Source organism: Phyllobates terribilis, unplaced genomic scaffold (assembly GCF_046119375.1).
Source record: "Phyllobates terribilis strain yellow unplaced genomic scaffold, ASM4611937v1 Scaffold_1__5_contigs__length_1240528914, whole genome shotgun sequence".
Lineage (NCBI taxonomy): Eukaryota > Metazoa > Chordata > Amphibia > Anura > Dendrobatidae > Phyllobates > Phyllobates terribilis.
In genome coordinates this window covers 901,726,144-901,751,574 of record NW_027362761.1, presented here as the reverse complement: position 1 = coordinate 901,751,574, position 25,431 = coordinate 901,726,144, and the positions used below count along the sequence as shown (strand labels likewise).

Here is a 25,431-nt window from a genome sequence, read left to right as displayed (position 1 = left end):
CCAAACAAGTCAGGGACAAACTTGTTGAGAAGTACAAGTCAGGGATGAGTTATAAAAAATATCCCAATCTCTGATGATCCCCCGGAGCACAATCAAATCCATTATCATCAAATGGAAAGAACATGGTACCACAGAAAACCCGCCAAAGGAGGGCCGCCCACCAAAACGCTCAGCAAGGAGGGCATTAATCAGAGAGGCAGCACAGAGACCAAAGGTAACCCTGAAGGAGCTGCAGAGTTCCCAAGCAGAGACTGGAGTATCTGTCCATATGACCACAAATAGCAATACACTCCATAGAGGTGGCCTTTATGGAAGAGCGGGCATGAAAAAGCCTTTACTTACACACAAATTGTAAGGCTCTTTCTGAGTTTGCCAAAAGACATGTGGGAGACTCCACAAGGGTATGGAGGAAGGTGCTGTATTCAGATGAGACCAAAATTTAACTTTATGGCCACCTATGTCTGGCGCCAAACCAACACAGCTCATCACCCCAAGAACACCATCGCCACCGTGAAACATGGTGGTGGCAGCATCATGCTGTGGGGATGTTTTTCAGCAGCAGGGACAGGGAAAATGGTCCGAGTCGAGGGAAAGATGGATGGTGCGAAATACAGGGATATTCTTGAGCAAAACCTGTTTCAGTCTTTCAGTGATTTGAGACTGGGACGGAGGTTCACCTTCCAAAGAGACAATGACCCAAAGCATACTGCTAAAGCAACACTCGAGTGGTTTAAGGGGAAATGTGTAAATGTTTTGGAGTGGCCTAGTCAAAGCCCAGACCTTAATCCAATTGAAAATCTGTGGTCATACTTGAAGATAGATGGTTTCCTCTGGTGAACAGCAAACTTGAAGGAGTTGGAGTAGTTTTGGCTTGAGGAATGGGCAAAAATCCCAATGGCAAGATGTGGAAAACTCAGATGTATCCAAAGCGACTTGCAGCTGTAATTGCTGCAAAAGGAAGCTCTACAAAGTACTGACTATAGGGGGGCGAATAGTTATGCACACTGAAGTTTTCAATTATTTTGTCCTATTTGTTGTTTGCTTCACAATAAAAAGAAAACCAAATGTTCACAGTTGTAGGCATGTTCTTACATGAACTGATGCATAACCTCAAAAAAAAACAAAAACTGAAATTCCAGGTTGTGGGGTAGCAAAACATAAAAAAATGCTGGGGGGGGGGGGGGGGGGTGAATACTTTTACAAGACACTGTACATAATTAGGATATAAACTGATGTGGATTGTGATTTGGATCCCTTTGACAAAGTTGATCAAAAATGTAGAATAGGAAGAAATTATGCTCAACAAGAGCATAAGGAGTATTCAAGTCTAAGTAAGTTATGACTCGTACAGATAGCCATAAGAGGGGATTTGTGCCCATTACTCTTCCCTAGCTGCATGTCTGAATGGACCAGCTGAGCATATGCACAACTCAAAGTCTATTTAGATATGTAGACAGAAGCGCTGTGCTTCCCCATCTCCAACAGTGCTATAGACTTGATTGAATCAGCTACTCCAAGATGATGGTGATAGAGGACACAAGTTCTCCATTCTGCAAATCAGTGGGAGTCCAGCAGATAGGTGATAAATTGCATAGGTCAATATCCAAACATTAGTACTTTAATACAATCAGAACTGTGGTATTTGAGCCTGTACCGTTAAGCTATGACCTTGAATATTCCATTAATTGTCCTGTATGAAAAACATAACTGATATCATATCTCCCTATATTGGTATATCGATCTAACTCTTAGTAACTAGTAAAAGTCAATCTTTGATTACTGCCTTCTTCATATGGTAGACAAAATTATACTGTAATATATCTATATAACCAAAACTCTGGCTTGGTAATGGCTCAGACATATTTGAGAGCTGAACCGTTGGTTGTCACATGGGTGAATAAAGCATGGCTATTTTTTACCACCGTACAGCTAGGACCCTGTTCACACTTTGGCCCTGATTGAATAAACAGTTTTCACCAGGATTCTGATGTAAAACTATTTGACATGTAACAAATCGTGACGTTTCGCATTTTACGCTAATCCTGGTCATCTCAGTCAACTTTTTAGAAAGTGGGCAGCCCTTCACAGAAAGTGTATTTACCAAGCGCAGCCAGCAAATTCATCAAAATTTGGTGTGATTTATGAGAGAAACAAATTCCAGTCCCTGACTAGAGTACATTTCTTACACGGATGTTAAAAGATGTGACAGATGAATTAAAAAGCAAATGCCTCTCAATGAATTTGTCGCATCTTACTCCAGAAAGCGCCAGTCATAATGAATTGGGACCTACAAGTACAGTGCTTTCTTTTCTCTTTATAGTTATATAGTCATAGATATACCAAATTATACTTTGGACACATAAGGGCAAAGATTTCTCAGTGGGTAAAATAAATAAAAGACAGAACGGTGCAATATCATGTAATGTTTGATAGTGCTGAAGTCAATAAGCCTGCAAATAATGGTGCTGCAACATTCCCTTGTGGGTTTCATTATCCACAACTAAAGAAAGGCAAACTTTCTACTGTGATTAAAGACAAATGGGGACACTGTGAAACTGGCTTTGGGACAACAAGAGAAATTACACAGCAACTTTCCATACATATTCCCATATCGAAATAGTTTTTCTAAGATCAGCAAGGATAAGAATTAAAGTCTGCACCTATTTATTCTTATGATGTGGTCCAGATTAACTATTGTGGCGCAGTTGTGTAAGGGGGAAGACCGGGGTGTAAGTACTTTCAGAACAAAGGATCCAGAACTGCAAGGGCCGCACCTCTTGTTGCAGGGGGAAGACAGATTGCAAGACAGGAGTCAGGTGACCGGGAAGCTGGGGGTGTGTCCAGGGAGAGAGCTGAGGAGTCAGGTGACCGGGGAGCTGAGCTCGTGTCTAGGAAGAGGGTGGAAAAGGTGGTTTGTGCGGGAAAAGCGGCAGTGGACAGTGGGAGTCAAGCCCGACTAGAGGGAGAAGAGACGCAGGATCCCTGGAGCCAAGCAAGTGAGGTGCACTGTTATGGACTAGGGGCTCAGCGGGTCAAACCGGAGACCGCCCGCTGCCGCCAGAAGATGGAACATTGTTTAGGCGGGGAAGCCGGAAGAAAGCAACACTGGCACCAGCCGGCAACTGCCTTATGAGGAGCAAGAGTCAGCTAAGTGTAAAAACTGTAACCCTGTACTGGCTGCTCTGTGTTTCTGTGTCACTGCATCTAAAGTGCCTGTGTTACAGTTGGACAGTCGTATAAATCGGACCACAATGCACGGACAGGCTGGCGACTCTCCCGACCTAAGCGTGACACTTTCATATATTTCTATGCAGTTGTAACACTTGTCTTCGGAAAGCTGCAACCAGTCAAAGCATTGTGGTCAAATCTCGGTCCGATTTATACGGCAGTCTGACAGCACCCTTAGGCTGTGTGTCAGAATAGTCAATGAGTTTTAAGAAGGGCTAAGTGGGTACACGTGGTCTCAAATGTTGGTGTAACAGGGTTGCCAATAAGGCTAAGTGCCCACAATGCAGAAATGCTGCAGATTTTTTCCGCATCTCCCTGGCAGGAAAAACACAAGCGGATTTTACATGCGTTTTTCCTGCCAGGTAGAAGCGTTTGTCAAGTGTTTTCGCATGCAGATTATACATGCGTTTTTCCAGGGACATGCGGATGTGAAGCGTTCTTCACTTGCATTTCTGCTTGCGGGCTATCAAGCGCTTTTCCAAGCGATTTTAGCATCACTTGGAAAGTGCTTGACAACTTGGTCACACAATATAAATCCATGCAACCAGCATGGATTTATGTAGTGTGACCAAGTAATAGTTAAAAAAAAGAATAAAAATGGTAAAAAATAAAAGATTATACTTACCTTCCGATGGCCCCCAGTGTTTTCTCTGCTACGTCCGGTCTGTTGTACGTCTCGCGGTGGTATAAAAGGACCTGCGGTAACGTCATTTAGTCATGTGACAGGTCACGCGACCGCTGACGTCGGCCGTAGCGGAGAAAACACCGGGGGCCATCGGAAGGCAAGTATAATCTTTATTTTTTATTTTAAATTCTTTTTTTTTACAGGTACTATGGTACATGAGCCTGGAGGAGAGTCTCCTCTTCTCCAGACCCGGGTACCATCCGCACATTGAATCGCTTAACATCTGCATGGGCACATGTGCCCATGCGGATATTATGCGATTCAATGCAAGTCAATGGCAGCAATTTAGCTGCGTGTCCGCAAAATTAATGGACATGCTGGGTATTTTTCCGCAATGATAATCCGCAGCGGAAAATTTCCCAGCATGTGCACAGCACATGCGGATTATCATTGGGGACCATGGGGCACGTATTACCAACAGTTTAAGCGTTTTCGCTGCGGAAATTCCGCTGCAAAAATGCTGGAAAAGCACATAGTGGGCACGCTGCCTAAGTAAAATAAATGTGATAAATGTGCTTGAATTTACTTGCAAACATGTCCATATCCCAAATGATTCAATGTTACAATACAAGAGAATGGCACTTACCAGGCACATATTGCAGGAATATGAAGTGTGTATACAATGTACGTCTAATACTGCTCGTGTAAACAGACACATGGTTTCCATGTGTCCAGCAAGCAGACAATAAATAGTAAGCAGTGTGCAGACAAAAATTAGCACATTGAGTTCTTGGAAATTTTGGGGGAAAAAGTAAAAAACTGCCAAAAGAAATATTTCTCACTATTTAATGCCCACAGAAATTTTAGTGCTGTGTGAAATATCCCCAGCACACTGCAAAGTAGTTTCCTGCAGTGTGTGAGGACTCTCAACAGAACGTCTTTGTCCGGACCCTAACAGATGTCTTTATTAAAAAAAGAGAAGGTCCTTCTAGAGAGTGGCATGTTGCAAGGAGTCAAGACCACACAGACCGTAAACAATGGAACAGTGCCAGATGAAAGGAAATGCCTACCATTCTAAGATTCCACTTTATAGACTTGGTAAGGAAAGAGAGAGAGTGCTTAAACAACTGTAAAACAAATTTGCAAATTACGGACATACATTTACAAATATGTCCTGGCTCAAAGGAACATGCAGCAACATGATTTTGGCTGTACCTTAAAGATTTCAGGAGCCAGTGGTCTGGAATGCTGCTCGGCAAAGTCAACATCATATGGTAGCCAATATGGAGACTCGTTTCATTGTGATTAAGGGAGACTGTCTCTGTCTCAAGGCTTTACTTAGACTCTATTAATCACAGACTAATGACTGGCTACATACTGTACTTTAGTCTGGCTGATGACTTTTACATGTCATCTGTATAAAGAATAGAAGTATGGTTATACTTCTTTAGCTTCATGGTATATTTTTACAATACTCTACTTTGGATTGAAATATTAGTATTAGCTCTTAACTTTTAATTTTTATTTTTTTAAATTAATAAATGTCTGGAAAATCTTGTCTGGGCTCCTAAAATCTACAATAGCATGTTGACCCTCTGACCTACTGTAATCGCATATGAAGGTTAAATTTACTAACTAGTGAATGATTTTCATTAGAGCCAGTATTTTTTTCACTATTCTTTTCTAGAGGTACTGTACCCAATTCTCTTTGGTTGTGATTATATGTACACTAAAGTTATGTAACACTTTGTCAAAAGCTGGTCATGGAAATTAGATAGCTGTACATTGAACAATTGTTCAACCGACACCTCTCTCCTCCAACTCCCCCATACACAAGAATGTTCGATTTGGCCAGGGGCTCCTGACTTCTTGATGAATGAGCTGTTGCCAGACTCCTTTGGCAACATTTCTTGAAGAACAAAAGAATCAGATCTATCTATCACAATAAACGACTTCACGCTTTCCCCTGTACCGGAAATCCGTTGCTTTGGAGTAACCCTTGACTCTGCCCTGTCCTTCAAACCTCACATCCAAGCTCTTTCCACCTCCTGTCGCCTCCAGCTCAAAAATATTCCCAGAATCCATCTTTTCCTCAACCCTCAATCTGCTAAAATGCTTGTGCATGCCCTCATCATCTCCCGCCTTGACTACTGCAACATCCTTCTCTGTGGCCTCCCTGCTAACACTCTTGCTCATATCCAGTCCGTCCTTAACTCTGCTGCCCAACTAATTCATCTCTCGCCTTGCTACTCCTCCACTTCTCCCCTCTGCGAATCACTTCACTGGCTCCCAATTCAAACTACTAACACGGACCTACAAAGCCATCCATAACCTATCTCCTCCGTATATCTCCTAACTAATCTCCCGATATCTTCCCTCACGCAATCTCCGGACCTCCCAAGACTTCCTTCTCTCTTCCACACTTATTCGTTCCTCACCCAATCACCTCCAAGACTTCTCCCGAATATCCCCCATCCTCTGGAATTGTGTGCCTCAACACGTCCGATTAACCACCCCATTCGTATCCTTCAGACTGAACTTGAAAACCCATCTCTTCAAGAAAGCTTACAACTTGCAATGACCACACTGCCTCCTCACCACCACTGGAGCTGCTGCAACCCCCCAACCTACTATCTTCTTCCCCACCCATCCAATAGAATGTAAGCCCGCGAGGGCAGGGTCCTCTTCCCCCTGTACCAGTCTATCATTGTTAGTTTGTTACTGTAAGTGATATCTGTATTTTGTATGTAACTCCTTCTCATGTACATCACCATGGAATCAATGGTGCTATATAAATAATAATAATAAAATAATAATAATAATAATAATAATTGAGCTCTCCCGACATAATCTATTGGTTGATATCGTACACATTAGCTGGCAGTCTGATCCTGCTGAAATTGGAGAATTCGGCCATTTTGTACTTATTGTGTATGGAGGGCCTGTTTTGCGCTGTTGATCTAGGCATGCAAATCAAGAAGCCGATAACAGGCTGCTACAAAACAGCTTGTGATTCACAAGCAGATCTCCAGGTCAATCCACATGGATTTGGAAATTTCCTGCAGTCTTAAATGGTATTATGGGAACATTGCTTTAGGTACAGGGAATAGTTAAAGTGAAAACTGTACAGCATAAGAAAATGTAAGGGAAACATGAATACATGAATATGTAAGTCCTCAAACTTGCTTTCTACTACAAAACTAGAATTCCTTTTAAGAACAGTCTGCTAAACATATCTTTCCATATATATGGATTTAAGAATATTCTCTAGGTTCAGAGAATTCATAGAGAAATTGACCTAGGTGTGAAACTGGTGGCTTTATGATGTGCCTTCTCCAGTACTTCACAAAACTAGAGCCCTATAACTATGACAAAGCCGGTATAAAAACCATTGTGAGAATCCATCATTTTTAAAGCGGTGATACTTTAGCTCAATCACCTTGTATAACAGATTTAATAAAAGTTTTCCATCTTAAGAAAATAGATGGTCTCTTTAGCAGATGAAGTATTAGCTTAAGGTAGATGGGCAGTTCAGTACAAGGCTCATCCCATCTAATAACAATACAAGAGCCAAAGAGATGTTCTTACCATGCTTCAGATGTAGGCGGCTGTCATTCTTGGTGGGCCTGCACCTGTAGAAAATTTTTGTCTTTTAACAAAGTTGTTGATTAAAAGATAGCAAAAAATATAAAACGTCCAGATTTATTTTTCTAGAATAATGGTTGTTATACCAGCCTTCAGTGTTTTGCTAACAAGTGCCATTATATTATATTATATTATATTATATATATATATATATATATATATATATATATATATATATATATATATATATATATATATATATATATATATATATATATATATATACATATATACACATATATACACAGACCAAAAGTTTGGACACACCTTCTCATTTAATGTTTTTTCTGTATTTTCATGACTATGAAAATTGTACATTCACACTGAAGGCATCAAAACTATGAATTAACACATGTGGAATTATATACTTAACAAAAAAGTGTGAAACAACTGAAAATATGTCTTATATTCTAGGTTCTTCAAAGTAGCCACCTTTTGCTTTGATGACTGCTTTGCACACTCTTTGCATTCTCTTGATGAGCTTAAAGAGGTAGTCACCGGAAATAGTCTTCCAATAATCTTGAAGGAGTTCCCAGAGATGCTTAGCACTTGTTGGCCCTTTTGCCTTCACTCTGCGGTCCAGCTCACCCCAAACCGTCTCGTTTGGGTTCAGGTCTGGTGACTGTGGAGGCCAGGTCATCTGGCGTAGCACCCCATCACTCTCGTTCTTGGTCAAATAGCCCTTACACAGCCTGGCGGTGTGTTTGGGGTCATTGTCCTGTTGAAAAATAAATGATGGTCCAACTAAACGCAAACCGGATGGAATAGCATGCCGCTGCAAGATGCTGTGGTAGCCATGCTGGTTCAGTATGCCTTCAATTTTGAATAAATCCCCAACAGTGTCACCAGCAAAGCACCCCCACACCTCCTCCTCCATGCTTCACGGTGGGAACCAGGCATGTAGAGTCCATCCGTTCACCTTTTCTGCGTCGCACAAAGACACGGTGGTTGGAACCAAAGATCTCAAATTTGGACTCATCAGACCAAAGCACAGATTTCCACTGGTCTAATGTCCATTCCTTGTGTTCTTTAGCCCAAACAAGTCTCTTCTGCTCGTTGCCTGTCCTTAGCAGTGGTTTCCTAGCAGCTATTTTACCATGAAGGCCTGCTGCACAAAGTCTCCTCTTAACAGTTGTTGAAGAGATGTGTCTGCTGCTAGAACTCAGTGTGGCATTGACCTGGTCTCTAATCTGAGCTGCTGTTAAGCTGCGATTTCTGAGGCTGGTGATTCAGATAAACTTATCCTCAGAAGCAGAGGTGACTCTTGGTCTTCCTTTCCTGGGGCGGTCCTCATGTGAGACAGTTTCTTTGTAGCACTTGATGGTTTTTGCAACTGCACTTGGGGACACTTTCAAAGTTTGCCCAATTTTTCGGACTGACTGACTTTCATTTCTTAAAGTAATGATGGCCACTCGTTATTCTTTACTTAGTCTCAGAAATCGCAGGTTAACAGCAGCTCAGATTAGAGACCAGGTCACTGCCACACAGAGTTCTAGCAGCAGACACATCTCTACAACAACTGTTAAGAGGAGACTTTGTGCAGCAGGCCTTTATGGTAAAATAGCTGCTAGGAAACCACTGCTAAGGACAGGCAACAAGCAGAAGAGACTTGTTTGGGCTAAAGAACACAAGGAATGGACATTAGACCAGTGGAAATCTGTGCTTTGGTCTGATGAGTCCAAATTTGAGATCTTTGGTTCCAACCACTGTGTCTTTATGCGACGCAGAAAAGGTGAACAGATGGACTCTACATGCCTGGTTCCCACCGTGAAGCATGGAGGAGGAGGTGTGATGGTGTGGGGGTGCTTTGCTGGTGACACTGTTGGGGATTTATTCAAAACTGAAGGCATACTGAACCAGCATGGCTACCACAGCATCTTGCAGCAGCATGCTATTCCATCCGGTTGGTGTTTAGTTGGACCATCATTTATTTTTCAACAGGACAATGACCCCAAACACACCTCCAGGCTGTGTAAGGGCTATTTGACCAAGAAGGAGAGTGATGGGGTGCTACGCCAAATGACATGACCTCCACAGTCACCAGACCTGAACCCAATCGAGATGGTTTGGGGTGAGTTGGACCGCAGAGTGAAGGCAAAAGGGCCAACAAGTGCTAAGCATCTCTGGGAACTCCTTCAAGATTGTTGGAAGATCATTTCCGGTGACTACCTCTTGAAGCTCATCAAGAGAATGGCAAGAGTGTGCAAAGCAGTCATCAAAGCAAAAGGTGGCTACTTTGAAGAACATAGAATATAAGACATATTTTCAGTTGTTTCACACTTTTTTGTTAAGTATATAATTCCACACGTGTTAATTCATAGTTTTGATGCCTTCAGTGTGAATGTACAATTTTCAAAGTCATGAAAATACAGAAAAATCATTAAATGACAAGGTGTGTCCAAACTTTTGGTCTGTACTGTATACACACACACACACACACACACATACATACATACATACATACATACATACATACATACATACATATATATATATATATATATATACACACACACACACACATCTTTTTTTCTCTTTTTTTTTATACACACACACACACACACACACACACATATTATATACACACACACATCACATTTGTGACACGAACACATTCACTTCTTGCCTCTGCATACATTAATACTGTATGAAGGGCCACCTATTCCTCGAATAATGCAGAAAGGTCATCCTTGTTGGTCAGTAGCTAGGTGTGAAGTCAATAAAACCCCGGTGGCAATCCTTTAGTGACCTTTGAATAATCTTTATCTGTCTATTTTTATGGGTCTGACAGGTCTATAGAGACAGAGAATGTTTTAGGTTCTTCATAAAGCATATTTGGCACCTACAAACACTAGTGTCAGGAATTGTATATATGCAATTAGGTGACACACACCTTCTTTATGGCATCTCTTGTGTACTAAAGAATATGGGTACATGCTCTCAAAAACTGCATTTATTAATGTCTGTATATGAGAAATCATTGAAAATTCACAAAATCAGAAATGTGGTGTTTTTTTATAATTTTTGATATGTTTGCTCATTGTGAAAGGACACAAAATATTCAGTGCTCAGTCTTATAACTCATAGAAATAGTCAGAAAGCTAATATATGGGGGAGGAACAATTGACAGGGTCAGCGTATAAAATGAGGGTCACTGCCGTATATCCTTTATTTAATATAATAGTCATAGTGGCAACATATGGGAAGTACTGGTACATCTAAAAGAGACCAGCTGAATATGGAACCATACGAGACATTCTAATTGGAGAAAAGTATGCAAGTGAGCTCCCGAGCAGAATGAATGAAACAATCAAGCAATACCACCTATAATGTTTCAAGGCTCGCTAAAGGGGTCAGACATTGACTTTTAGGGTAGCTACTAGAGATGAGCCAATCTTTTTTCAATTCAAATTTGCCAATATCGAGAAAAAAAGGCCTCAAATTGCTATGAAAATATGTGACTTTTCTGATGCTTCCTAGAACTGTATCAAAACTCCAGTCAATCTCTTTAATGCAAACTTAGTAATGTCAAAGTGCCCTCAATATACAATCTATGGCTATGGTTAAACAGATGTTAACTTTTCTTCATTGCTGTGATGTCACACACTCACTATCTGTACAGTTTATAAAGTGTATTATGGTATTTTCTCTCCTTCTCTTTAGTTAAAATATGACATCTTATAACTATCTAGATACACCATAAAATGGCTGCTGCATTCCCGGTCTCTGGTTTCATACAGGCCATTATAGTCCCTCCTGATTGGCTGTGCTATACCATGTGGTGTGATAATTACAAGGAATTATGGAGAAGCCTGTCCGTCCGCGCCCGAGGTCATGTGAGCCTTCTCTGGATGCTTCAATCTCTGCAATGTAAAAAATGGAAAGGGCCATTTTGGAAAATTAATGCAAAAGGGAATTGCAAGTTGATAACAATTTCCAGGCTTAGTGAATTTCTAAAAATTCAGTACAAGTTTGATTAACATCAAATTGGTTCGCTCATCTCTAGTAGCTACCTATGTGTTATTTGCAAGAGAGCTCTTGCAGAATGAAAGAAACTAATTTCCATCCAAGCCCCTAAAGAAATATAATAATTTTGTCATGGCAGGAATCACCAGTGGTGTTCAGCTCTTTAGCATTAAGACCTGTTCAAACATCACCACTTATCTTAGCAAAAAGAGTGGCATAGGGTAATGGGATATTGTAAATGAGATGCAAAGATCATCTGAAAGCACACAAAAATATTGATACATGCAGAATATAGGGGCTGACTAATGCAAAATTTTGGGGTAACGAGCAAAATATGAGAAGCTTGCACTGCTGATATCAGGCAGCCATCCCACTAATCTTCACAGTAAGTAGGCTATATATTTTGTATAAGACAATAGTTACAGTTGTGATTTTTTTATTGGAGTAATGCTTTTCATTCTCGAGAACAAATGTGACTTTCGACCCAACCGATAAGATTACATATTGTTTGGGATCTTTAGACAGCTGTTGGGAGAAACAGCCAGTATAGAAAACATGCAAGCCAAATGGTCAGGCCAAATCCGAGAATAAAGTAATTTCAGGTCAAGAGCAGGACACAATTTTAAATGTCAGTATTTTTGTACTTTCTGTGGTGTGGAGGTGGTCAAAATGTTTCCGAGGTTAATTGTAATCCTCATCTGAAGTGTGTCTTTAATTTTCCATGGGTTGTAGACGGTCAGAAAGCGTCTAATAAGTGTATATAAGTGGTAAAAAGTAAAAAAAAAAATACCATAAAGTTCCATTTACTGCAGTCACATTCTCCAAAAATATATTTGAGATTATGAAATGTGTGGGTGATTGGAAAAATAATTTCTGATGTTATATCCTGAAAATATTAGATTTAGAGCTGATAATTTCACAACATATTTGTGCTGATTCACTATAAATTATTCAAGGCAAAGTTTGGTAGATTTTAAGGTAGCCTCCATGGACATTTGGTTGGGTGTCGGTGAAATCAAAGATGTGTCATATTGGGGGTGAATCTGTAGTACCTGGTGGCAGGTATTATAATTTTGAAAAAGCTGCTGAGTTTTGGCAGCATCCAGGAACTTCTGACCGCCGCTGGCAACAGCTGGTTAGCAGAAGTGCAGATCATATATCGTCGATGGCCTATCCCGGGGATATGCCATCAATTAAAAAAAAATAGTCGCCAACCTCTTAAGTCCACTTGGATCTCTCAAGCCAAGCGTTCAGCCATAACCAACAATCACACATGAACAATGATGAACCAGCAAAGGAACTGTATGTATGTATGTATGTATGTATGTATGTATGTATGTATGTATGTATGTATGTATGTATGTATGTATGGGTGCATCTCACAAAATTAGAATATCAAAAAGTGAATTTCAGTTCTTCAATACAAAAAGTGAAACTGATATATTATATAGAGTCATTACAGAGTGATCTATTTCAAGTGTTTATTTCTATTAATGTTGATGATTATGGCTTACAGCCAATGAAAACACAAAAGTCATTATCTCAGTAAATTAGAATACTTTATAACAACAGCTTGAAAAATGTTTTTAAAATCCAAAATGTTGGCCTACTGAAATGTATGTTCAGTAAATGCTCTCAATACTTGGACGGGGCTCCTTTTGCATCAATTACAGTATCAATGCGGCGTGGCATGGAGGCGATCAGCCTGTGGCACTGCTGAGGTGTGATGGAAGCCCAGGTTGCTTTGATAGCAGCCTTCAGCTCATCTGCATTGTTGGGTCTGGTGTCTCTCATCTTGGCAATACCCCATAGATTCTCTATGGGGTTAAGCTCAGGCGAGTTTGCTGGCCAATCAAGCACAGTGATACTTTTGTTTTTAAACCAGGTATTGGTACTTTTGGCAGTGTGGACAGGTGCCAAGTCCTGATGGAGAATGGAATTTCCATCTCTAAAAAGCTTGTCGGCAGAGGGAAGCAGGAAGTGCTCTAAAATCTCTTGGTAGACGGCTGCGCTGACTTTTGTCTTGATAAAACACAGTGGACCTACGCCAGCAGATGACATGGCTCCCCAAACCATCACTGATTGTGGAAACTTCACACTAGACCTCAAGCAGCTTGGATTGTGTGCCTCTCCACTCTTCCTCCAGACTCTGGGACCTTGATTTCCAAATGAAAATTTGAACACTGGGACCTTGTAGAGTGTGTCAATGACTGCCTTCGGGACATCTGTCAAGTCAGCAGTCTTCTGATTGTGGAGCCTACTGAAACAGACTAAGGGACCCTTTTAAATGCTTAGGAAGCCTTTGCAGGTGTTTTTTGTTAATTATTTTAATTTACTGAGATAATGACTTTTGTGTTTTCATTGGCTGTAAGCCATAATCAACATTAACAGAAATAAACACTTGAAATAGATCACTCTATAATGACTCTATATAATATAGGAGTTTCACTTTTTGTATTGAAGAACTGAAATAAATTAACTTTTTGAGGATATTCTAATTTAGTGAGATGCACCTGTATGTATATCTATCTATATCACTATATCGATATATATAGAAAAAAATATATACCGGGACAGCACATTTAACAATTACTCACTGATGGGTGCCAGGCCTCCCAACAGTCTGTCCAAACTGTAGCATATCAAAAAAGAGTAAATCAGAAGGCAGCACTCCAAACTACAGAGCAATTCTTAGAAAAGAATGACTTTATTGATCCTAAATGGCGACGTTTCGGTTCGTAGAACTTTTTCAAGCCTTGAAAAAGGTTCTATGAACCAAAACGTCGCCATTTGGGCTCAATAAAGTCATTTTTTTCTAAGAATTTCTCTTGAGTTTGGAGTGCTGCCTACTGATTTACATATATATTTCATATTTTTCGGATTATAAGACGCATTTTTTTCCTTCAAAATTTTGGAGGAAAGTGGGTGTGTGTCTTATAGTCCGATGTACATAAATATTGTGGCTGTTGGTGGTGGGGGATGTGGGGGAAGCGACAGTGGCTGAGTAGCGGGGCACAGGAAGCTGCAGCCGGCTGCTGCAGCCAACACTATCCCGCTACTAAAGAAAATGAATAGTCACTGCTCCCTACGCAATGTTCATTTTCCTTAATAGCCGGCACATTGTGCCTGCAGCCCGGCTCCTGGTATGTATGGCACCCTTCATCCCTGTATGTATGTCCCCCTCCATCTCTGTATGTATGTCCCCCCTCATCCTCGTATGCTTTGCACCCCCTGATCCCCGTCACGCTGCACAGAAAAAAAATAAAAAAACACTCGTACTCACCTCCTCTCTCCTCCAGCGCTGTGTCCCGCTCTGTGCCGGAATAGTCACTGCTCCCCATGCCGGGACTGTGTGCATGGGGAGCAGTGACCATTCATTCTCCTTAATAGCACGCACACTGTACCCGCAGCGTGGCTCTCATGGGTGTGGTGAAAATTCATGGATTTTAATAGCGGGCACGCTGACAGCCGAGCCCAGCAGGAGCCGCGCTATGGCTACAGTGTGCACGCTATTAGGGAGAATGAATGGTCATTGCTACCCACGCACTCAGTCGCGGCGTGGGGAGCAATGTACGTGGGGGGCAGTGACTATTCCGGAAGATCATCCCGCTGTGTGAGGGCGCATGGCAGTTCCGCCATGCGCGGCTCACACAGTGAGAACCTTGTTGGTAACAGAGCAGGACACAGCGCTGGAGGAGAGATGAGGTGAGTATGAGTGTGCCAAGCATACCAGGATGAGGGGGGCATACATGCAGGGATGAAGGGTTCCAAGCATACCAGGATGAGGGGGGCCATACATACCAGGAAGAGGGATGAGGTGGGCCATACATATTGAGATGAGGGGGGCCATGCATATCGAGATGAGGGAGGCCATACATACAGGGATGAAGGGAGCCATACATACAAGGATGAAGGATGAGGGGAGCCATACATACAGGGATGAAGAGGCCATACATACCAGCATGAGGGGGGCCATACATACAGGGATGAAGGATGAGGGGGGCCATAAATACAGGGGATGAAGAGTGCCATACATACCAGGAAGAGGAATGAAGGTACCATAGATACCAGGATGGGCATGAGGGGGGCCATACATACAAGGAAGAGGGATGAGGGGGGTCATGCATACCAGGATGGGGGATTGGGGTGCCATGAATATCAGGATGGGGATGAGGGCCATGTATAACAGGAAGGAGGGGGTCATATATACTTGGATGGGGGACATTACCCCTATAACAGAGTCAGCAGCAGACCCCCTCCCCCTTAACAGGGCATCATGCTTATTTTTTTTTCCATTTTCCTCCTCTAAAACCTAGTTGTGTCTTCTAGTCCGAAAGATACGAGATATTATATATATATATATATATATATATATATATATATATATATATATATATATATATATATATATATATATATATATATATATATATATTACAGTACAGACCAAAAGTTTGGACACACCTTCTCATTTAAAGATTTTTCTGTATTTTCATGACTATGAAAATTGTACATTCACACTGAAGGCATCAAAACTATGAATTAACACATGTGGAATTATATACTTAACAAAAAAGTGTGAAACAACTGAAAATATGTCTTATATTCTAGGTTCTTCAAAGTAGCCACCTTTTGCTTGGATGACTGCTTTGCACACTCTTGGCATTCTCTTGATGAGCTTCAAGAGGTAGTCACCGGAAATCTTTTTCACTTCACAGGTGTGCTCTGTCAGGTTTAATAAGTGGGATTTCTTGCCTTATAAATAGAGTTGGGAGCATCAGTTGTGTTGTGCAGAAGTCAGGTGGATACACAGCTGATAGTCCTACTGAATAGACTGTTAGAATTTTTATTATGACAAGAAAAAAGCAGCTAAGTAAAGAAAAACGAGTGGCCATCATTACTTTTAGAAATGAAGGTCAGTCAGTCCGAAAAATTGGGCAAACTTTGAAAGTGTCCCCAAGTGCAGTTGCAAAAACCATCAAGCGCTACAAAGAAACTGGCTCACATGAGGACCTCCCCAGGAAAGGAAGACCAAGAGTCACCTCTGCTTCTGAGGATAAGCTCATCAAGAGAATGCCAAGAGTGTGCAAAGCAGTCATCAATGCAAAAGGTGGCTACTTTGAAGAACCTAGAATATAAGACATATTTTCAGCTGTTTCACACTTTTTTTGTTAAGTATATAATTCCACATGTGTTAATTCATAGTTTTGATGCCTTCAATGTGAATGTACAATTTTCATAGTCATGAACATACAGAAAAATCTTTATATATATATATATACACACACACATAGTGTATATATATATATATATATATATATATATATATATAAAGAAAGTGCAGCAACACTCCATTATGGCCAAGACACATGAAGACAATAAAAACATTTGATCGAAACTGTTATTACTCAGTAAGCTTTACTTACAAAAAATGGAGGTTCTTAGCGCATAAACTGGCCAATTCATGTGCGACTGCAAAGTGACCTCCCGTCTGATGGGTACTACTCTGCCAACATGCCACTCTTTGGCTACAAGCCTACAGCTCTGGACAGAACATGTCACTTCCGGGCTAAAACACCTAAAATTTAAATGGGCTGGTAGAATAGAATATACATCACCTGCTGGTTAAATGAGAGGAGTGCAAGGTCAGACAGGAGGCAGTTACAACCTCCTATAGTAATATGTAATAAGAGAACTGACCAGCACATCCTGAGTGTGAACAGGTGCTAGCTGCAGAAACTGCACAATATATATGAAAAGAACATATATTACACGTAGGCAGAGTAGTACCCTTTAGATGGGATGTCACCTTGCAGCGGTTGATGGGCACACGTGAATTGGCCAATTTATGCGCTATGAACCTCCATTTTTTGTAAGTAAAGCTTACCGAGTAATAACACAGTTTAGATCAAATGTCTTTATTGTCTTTATGTATCTTGGCCATAATGGAGTGCTCCCGCGCTTTCTTTTCATATACTTTATATTGTTCAGTCTCTGCAGCTAGCACCTGTTCACACTCAGGATGTGCTGGTCAGTTTTCTTATTGCATACATACATACATACATACATACATACATACATATATATACACACACACACACACACACACACACACACACATATAAATATATATATACATACACACACATTATATAGTGGCATAGCTGGGAAGGACAGCGTTAAATCCCAGATCTGTAGGGTCTTGACTTGTAGCGCCTGCAGACTTTCTTTAAGACGCAGGTAGAGTCATTATCTGGCAGTCTCCTGGTCTCCTGAGAGAGTTTCAGTCTGCTGGATGATGCAGAGTTGAGTATGCTGCTGGTGAGTGATCAGCCAAAATGTGAACTGTAGCTGAGAGAAAGACGTTCTGGGGGTCTCTCTCTGAATGGAGACTGGATGCACCCAATATAAAGTATGCATTGGGCTAATTATTTGCTGGCCTAATAATCTAGTTAGCTAGAATCTATTATACATTATATAGATTCTATATAAATAAAATTATTCTGTGAAATGAAAATCTAAAATTACAATGTTATAAAAGATTAGTTTATTGTACCATTTAATTATGTACAAAACTGTGCAAAAGTTTTAAGCAGTTGTGGAAAAATGCTGCAAAGTAAGAATGGTTTAAAAAAATAAAAATAAACTATTAAAACTTCTATCAACAAAATGCAAAATGAATTAAATCAAATCAATATTTGGTGTGACTGACCACACTTCACCTTCAAAACAGTAACATCTTCTAGTTACCCTTGCACAAAGTCAGGGCTCTTGTCGAAATATTGTCAGGTGTATGAGTAATTATACTAAACTGGCAATAATTATCATACCATAATATGTACTTTGAAACACAGTCTTCAACTTAAACAGAAAGTATGGTGTGTAGGAGGCTTAAAACTGGGTGAGGAACATCCAAACTCTGCTACAAAAGTGAGGTTTCATGTCACAGGTCATACACAATGATGAGACTAAGCAAATCAACAAGACACAAGGTAGTTATATTGCTCTTGCAAATGTTCTCTCCCAAGCAAAGAATTGAAACCTGTCTGGAGTGTCAAGATGTGCTGGTGCTGTTCAAACTTTTCTGAAGAAGCACCAAGAAGTGTCCAATATGGAGGACTGTAGACATACTGGTCAGCCTAGAAAACTAAGAGTAGTAGATGCAAAACAAATCATGAATAACTTCCTTCAAAATTGGAAAGATGTGCAGCAGTGCCATCAGCTAAGAACTGGCAGCAACCAGTTGGACCCAGCTATACCCATCTACTGTTTGGACAAGTCTGGCCAAAAGTGGTCTTCTTGGAAGAATTGCAGTAAAAAGTCATATCTTCAACATAGAAACCAAGGCCAAGCGACTGAACGATTCATGAAAATGTAGGAACTGAGGTACAGAAAAATAGCAGCAGGTGCTCTGGACTGATGAATCAAAATTTTAAATAATTGACTATAGCAAAAGGCAGTTTGTTTGCTGAAGGACTGACGAATTTCTTGAAAAACTGTATACAAGTGCACCTAGAAGAATTGATGCTGTTTTAAAGGCACAGGTTGATCACACCAAACATTGGTTTGATATAGATTTCTCTTTGTTCAAAGTTTATTTTTGTCAATGAACAATTTATTTTTGAAAGCAGTCTTACTTTGCAGCATTTTTTCCAAATCCGCCTAAACCTTTTGTACAATACTGTATATTATATATATTGAATTTTACCAATTTTAATAACGATAAACACGGTTTTTAAAGGGTCTCAAAAGGATAACATCACGACCTCAATCAGTATCCATAAAAAGATCAACTTATCTAAACTAACAATTTACAAACTACAATACCAATAGTGGTGTCACCCTCATTTACATAGAAATGGACAATTAAATAAAAAAAAGAATGAATGAAATCTTATACAATAAAGTATTACAATGCATTCAACTTTCACTGTTAACTGTTGTATCATTTTGGTCACCATTTCATAGGACATTGACCTCATAATTCAGGAGATCTTCGTAGTCTCTTATTTTGTGAATCTTACATTAAAAGATAGAAAAAGTAAGAATGAAGACAATACAACTAACCTGAAGTGGATTCTTGGAGTTTTTCTCTCTTCCTTTTCTTCTTTTTACCCTGTAGTAACAAAAACTTGTTACTTTTATCCTTTCAGAATCAGTTGTACATAAGAAGATGTATATGGTAACAGTAGAGAATTGATTTTGCTTTTAGAATGGTAAAATATTATAAATTATATTAATTTGTTTAAAAACATTTAAAACCCAAAGTGCTCTACTTCTGTATGAATGATCATATGAATGACACCACTAGAATACTACCATTGTGCGCTTCTAACACTGCATATATTATTACATAGTGTGTTGAAATAATCTGGAATATACAATAATAATCATCTCCCTATCCTGTGAGAATAGTACATAAGAGGATGCCGGCTGTAGCTGCTCTGTGGCCTGCAATGACAGCTGGACCTCTTGCCCACTACTAGAACCGTCCACTCATACAGCTCTGCTGCACAGACGTGTGCATTCTGTTGGCCAATTCCATAGCAAGTAATCCAAGTTCTACTGAAAAGCTGCATTTGTACTAAGAGTGATCACAGGGATGGGGTGGAAGGCAGCCAACAAGGGACGGATCTGCCAATGATGTTACTTTTGTCAGCCAAAGCAGCTCCCTTGAGAGAAGATAAAACTACTTGTCTGAACAAAGGCTTTACGGCCACGTAGACTAATTCAAAGTTTGCAGGCTCCAAGTCTTGGAAATCATTGCTCATAAATTAGGATGTTTACACCAAGAAAACTTCCTTTACAGAAAGACAAACATTTAACAGAAGGCAAGCATTTTCTTGATGCACCTTTGATATTAAAGGGGTTAGTGAATGGCTTGGAGACTGGCTCAGCTCCACGGCTGCTGCAAACCCTGGTCTACAGCAACATGACACCTCAATATTATTATTATTGTTTATTATTATAGAGCCATTTATTCCATGGCGCTTTATATGTGAAAAAAGGGGTATACATAGCAAAAAAACACAATAATCTTAACAGAACAAGTCAGCGACTGGTCCTGGAGGAGAGAGGACCCTGCCCGTGAGGGCTCACAATCTACAAGGGATGGGTGAGGATACAGTAGGTGATATTGACTCTTTCACTTCCCCTCTCTGTCGCGAAGACCCCTTTATTGCCATTTACTATTTGGCCACCACTTGTATAGGCTAAGGCTATTTTCCCACATGTGTTTTTGTACATCAGAAATCTGCAGCAAAACTGATCTCTGGGCAGCACGGTGGCTCAGTGGTTAGCACTGTTGCTTTGCAGCGCTGGGGTCCTGAATTCAAATCCCACCAAGGACAACGTCTGCAAGGAGTTTGTATGTTTTCCCTGTGTTTGCGTGGGTTTCCTCCGGGTCCTCCGGTTTCCTCCCACACTCCAAAGACATACTGATAGGGAATGTAGATTGTGAGCCCCAATGGGTATAGCCATGATAAGGTATGTAAAGTGCTGCAGAATATGTTGGCGCTATATAAAAATAAAGATTATTATTTTTATTATCATCTCTAGCAGGAAATCAGCTGCGTCAAAAGCGCAGGTTTTGCTGCGTTTTTGATGCGTTTTTTTCACTGTCTTTCTGTCTCTATTTATGCATGTACATAAAGTTCTGTGAAAAAAAAGAGCCCCATCCTATTTTGCCATCAAAAAACGCTGAAAAAAATTTACCTGCATTTTTCAGCTTTTTTTCCCTCACCCATTACTTCCTATGGGTTAAAAAAACGCTGAAAGAAGCGACATGCTCTATTTTCCAAAAACCCAACCAAGTCACAAAATACGCAGTAAAAAAATAAACAAGATGTGTGAACAGAGAATTCTGGTTTCTCATAGACTTTGCTAGTACTGCAAAACGCAGCTGAAAATGTGCATAAAAATCTGCAGCAAAATACGGTGAAAAACCCAATGTGTGTGAACATAGCCTAAAGGTTGTATTTGGAATTAGGATGTAACTCTCTTGATTCTTGACCATTTCTTTTACAACAGTTCCATATGAGATTAATCATCCAACGTATTACCGTGGTACCAAATTAACCCAACACCATTGCTTCAATTTGATCTTTTTAGCTATAACTAGGAAATTAGATTATATAAACCATCTTCAGAACAGTCAAACCTTACATAACGGCATGGTATAATAGACACGTACGCTAGCTTTATTATACATAAATACGCTGACAATTTTAGACCCTTTCTCACTAGTCCGTGCCACTAATTTTAAAGAGCAATATAATAATATCCGGTACCACATGTGGACATAGACCAAAAAGGGCCCTTTTGCAATAACGGCATATGAGCCCTTTGTAGTCCAATATCTCATCATAATGCGTAATTCCATCTGTTTTGGAGGTGGAAATGGGCCCCCTTACCTCTTGGGCTCCTGTGCGGCTGCACAGGTTGCACCAATGATATGTCCGCCTCTGTAGAGTACACTTGAAACAAACATAGAAAGACTTTTAGGAACGTATTTAGTTATTTTACTTTGTTTCCACAGCGCTTTACAGACATCATCAGTGTTCCCATTGGGGCTTAAAATCTAAATTCCCTATTAATAAGTCTTTGGAGTGTGGAAGGAAACTGGAGTACTTACAAACTTAGCAGGGTTCTTAGGGAATAGAAAAACAATAACTAAAAGAAAAATGTCATTATAAATAAATTATTAACTACCTTTCATTAGCAAATCATGCTTTTTTTTACTGGGAAGATAATCACTATAGAATAAAAATGGCTGCCTTGTCACACGGACCGACACTGGCACTAGAAAGTTAATAGGGCAGGAGTTTGTGAGCATGTGCAGTATTAAGCTATGCCCCCTATCTTCATGTATAGGAAGTTGTGCTTCCAATGTACTTTTTGATCCAATACAGGAGATACCCGGGGTGCTGAAGTAAGAAGAGGCTGCTCAGACTGCTGTCCACCCTGCCTTTCTGATCTAATACTGGAGCTACCAGTGGTGCTTAAATAAAAGAAGGCTGCTATCACGGCTGTCCATCCTATCTGATTGAATAGTGGAGAAACCAGGGGTGCTGAGTTAAGAAAAGGCTGCTTACACTGCTGTCCAACGTATCTTTCTGAATGTTGAGTGACTGCTATGACCTGGAGATAACTCATACCACATATTGTCAAGCCATCTCCAGGTCACAGCAGCAGCCAAGCAAACAAAGACTGAGTGGCTAGGAGTGTGAGTAGGCCTATTGCCTCAGCACCCATAGTGTCTCAATTATTATATCAGAATATCACCCTTAGAGGAGAGCACATCTTCCTACAAATAAAGCTTTCCCATGCGGACTTCTCCCTTCCTCTGCTTCTATATACACTTGGTACGTTCTTCAACTAAGCATCTGGCTTAGCCTTAATCAGCTGATCAAGATGAGCACAGACCACTCCCCTCTGGTTCACAACTGAATGCATTCTGTAGCCCATATATTGTGAGCAAGAGTCTGCTAAAGACGCAGTCTGCAGTGCATTGCCTTAAGTGTGAGATCTGAATTGCATCTGAAGGGAACTGAAAGTAACTGGATTCTTGGATACTGTAAACAATGTTTGTCTGTGTTTTCACTCTCTCTTCTATAATCCTTCACTTTTTACAACCACCCCTGATCCCTACACCCAGCAACGAACTCTTCATCTCTCCCTCAATCCTCCCCATTCATCTCACCTCCTCCTCATATCTGTTCCTCAACATTCAATCCTGTGTCTCTAAGCACAGACAGCTACCTCATGCTCTCTCCTGCTCCCACCTACTAACACTTTCTCTTCTCCTCCTCACTGCTGGCGACATCTCCCCAAATCCTGGCCCTCCTCACCACATCCCCACAGTCACTTGCACCTCCTACCCACTATCTATCACAAACTCTCACAACCCTTCTAACCTCATAAACATCCGCCCAGCCCCCGTTTCTCCAGCCCCACTAACAGGAGCTCTATGGAACGCTCGCTCTGTCTGTAACAACCTTTCCTACATCCATGATCTTTTCACCACTAACAAACTTTCCTTTCTCAGCATCACTGAAACTGCCTCTCCAGCTGCACTTTCATACAGTGGATTCCACCTTTCCCACACCCCCCGCCCCAATGGCAAGCATGGTGGAGGAGTAGGTTTTCTCCTGTCAGACAACTGCTCCTTCACCCAAATCCCACTGCCTCCCTCTGTTACTCTCCCCTCTTTTGAGGTGCACTGTGTGCGCATCTACTCCCCCTCCAACCTCCAACTGGCCGTCATCTACCGTCCCCCAGAACCAGCCACCACCTTCATTTCACCACCTGGGTACTTAATTTCCTTTCCATTGACATCCCCACCATCATCATGGGTGACTTCAACATCCTCATTGACACTTCCCTCTCAGTTACCTCTAAGCTTCTATCCCTCACTTCCTCCTTCGGCCTTGCTCAATGGTCTTCTGCCCCCACTCACAAAGATAGACACACACTGGACTTCATCTTCACCTGCCTCTGTTCCCTATCTAACCGCTCTAACTCACCTCTCCCTCTCTCTGACCTCAACCTACTTACATTCTCTACCCTCTCCTCTCCAGAGCAACAATCCCCACTCCACAAACTTGCATACCCTCGCAGAAATCTTATACACCTTGATCTACACTCACTCTCTGAATCCCTACTTCCTCTTACAGACATCAGTGCCTTACATGACGCGGATGTTGCTGCCGCTTTATATAACACCACAAAAGCTGCAGCCCTCAATTCGGTCGCCCCCCCCCCCTCACACAAACCAAAGCTCGCACAAATCAACAGACAACCCTGGCATACGAGCCTAACCATAATGCTGCGACGCGCCTCCAGGGTTGCTGAGCGTAGATGGAAAAGGTCCCACTCCAATGAGCACTTCATCGCATTCAAACAGTCCCTCACTACTTTCAAGTCCACACTCACTGCTGCAAAACAAACATACTTCTCATCTCTCATATCCTCCCTGTCACACAACCCTAAACAGCTATTTAACACTTTCAATTCTCTCCTCTGTCCGCCAGCGCCTCCTCCCTCTCCTCTCAGTCAAAGACTTTGCCTCATTCTTCAAGCAGAAGATAGACACCATCAGACAAATCTTTTGCCTAAAGTCCCCCCAGCCCCTCCTCACACCTACTCAATCCTCGTCCTCCATAACGGAAGTTCAACTTTCCTCTTTACTCTCCAAATCACACCTCACCACTTGTGAACTTGACCCAATCCCGTCCCACCTCATCCCCAACCTTACCACTATCTTCATCTCAACCCTAACCCACCTCTTCAACCTGTCACTAACAACTGGTGTCTTCCCCTCATGCTTCAAACATGCCTCGATCACACCCATCCTCAAAAAGCCATCCCTTGACCCATCCTCCCTGACTAGCTATCGCCCCATGTCACTCCTCCCCTACGCCTCAAAACTTCTAGAACAACAGGTCCACTTTGAACTGTCCTCCCACCTCTCTTTCTGCCCTCTCTTTGACCACCTCCAATCTGGCTTCCGACCACACCATTCTATTGAAACTGCCCTGACTAAAGTCAGCAACAACCTACTAACCGCCAAATCCAAGCGACACTACTCTGTTCTCCTCCTCCTAGACCTGTCATCTGCCTTCGACACAGTGAACCATTCCCTCTTACTACAGATTCTCTTATCTCTTGGCATCAAAGACTTGGTCCTATCTTGGATCTCCTCATATTTAACAGACAGGACATTCGGTGTCTCCCACTCACACACTACCTCCTCACCTCACCCCCTATCTGTCGGTATCCCCCAAGGTTCAGTCCTAGGACCCCTGCTCTTCTCCATCTACACCTTTGGCCTGAAACAACGCATAGAGTCTCACCTCGATGAGGACAACACACAGATCTACCTCTCTGGACGAGATATCTCCTCCCTACTAACCAAAATCCCACAATGTCTGTCCGCTATCTCATCCTTCTTTCCATAGTCTTTCCAC

At 41.3% G+C, this 25,431-nt stretch overlaps 1 protein-coding gene across 7 annotated transcripts in view; it reads right to left on the bottom strand.

Annotated features, from left to right (window-relative positions):
• LEF1 (lymphoid enhancer binding factor 1) overlaps positions 1-25,431 on the bottom strand; it is a 159,040-nt gene that overhangs the window by 27,126 nt on the left and 106,483 nt on the right. For 3 of the 7 annotated variants that reach the window (XM_073641065.1, XM_073641018.1, XM_073641055.1), the window contains 3 exons: positions 19,532-19,580; positions 11,293-11,361; positions 7,442-7,485 (listed from right to left, as the gene is read on the bottom strand). In XM_073641065.1, coding sequence (XP_073497166.1) covers positions 7,448-7,485; positions 11,293-11,361; positions 19,532-19,580 — 156 coding nt within the window. In that variant the 3' untranslated portion in view covers positions 7,442-7,447. Of the gene's footprint in view, positions 1-7,441; positions 7,486-11,292; positions 11,362-19,526; positions 19,581-25,431 lie in introns of those variants that run through there. The other 4 variants (XM_073641027.1, XM_073641073.1, XM_073641036.1 and 1 more) reach the window with 3 other exon arrangements.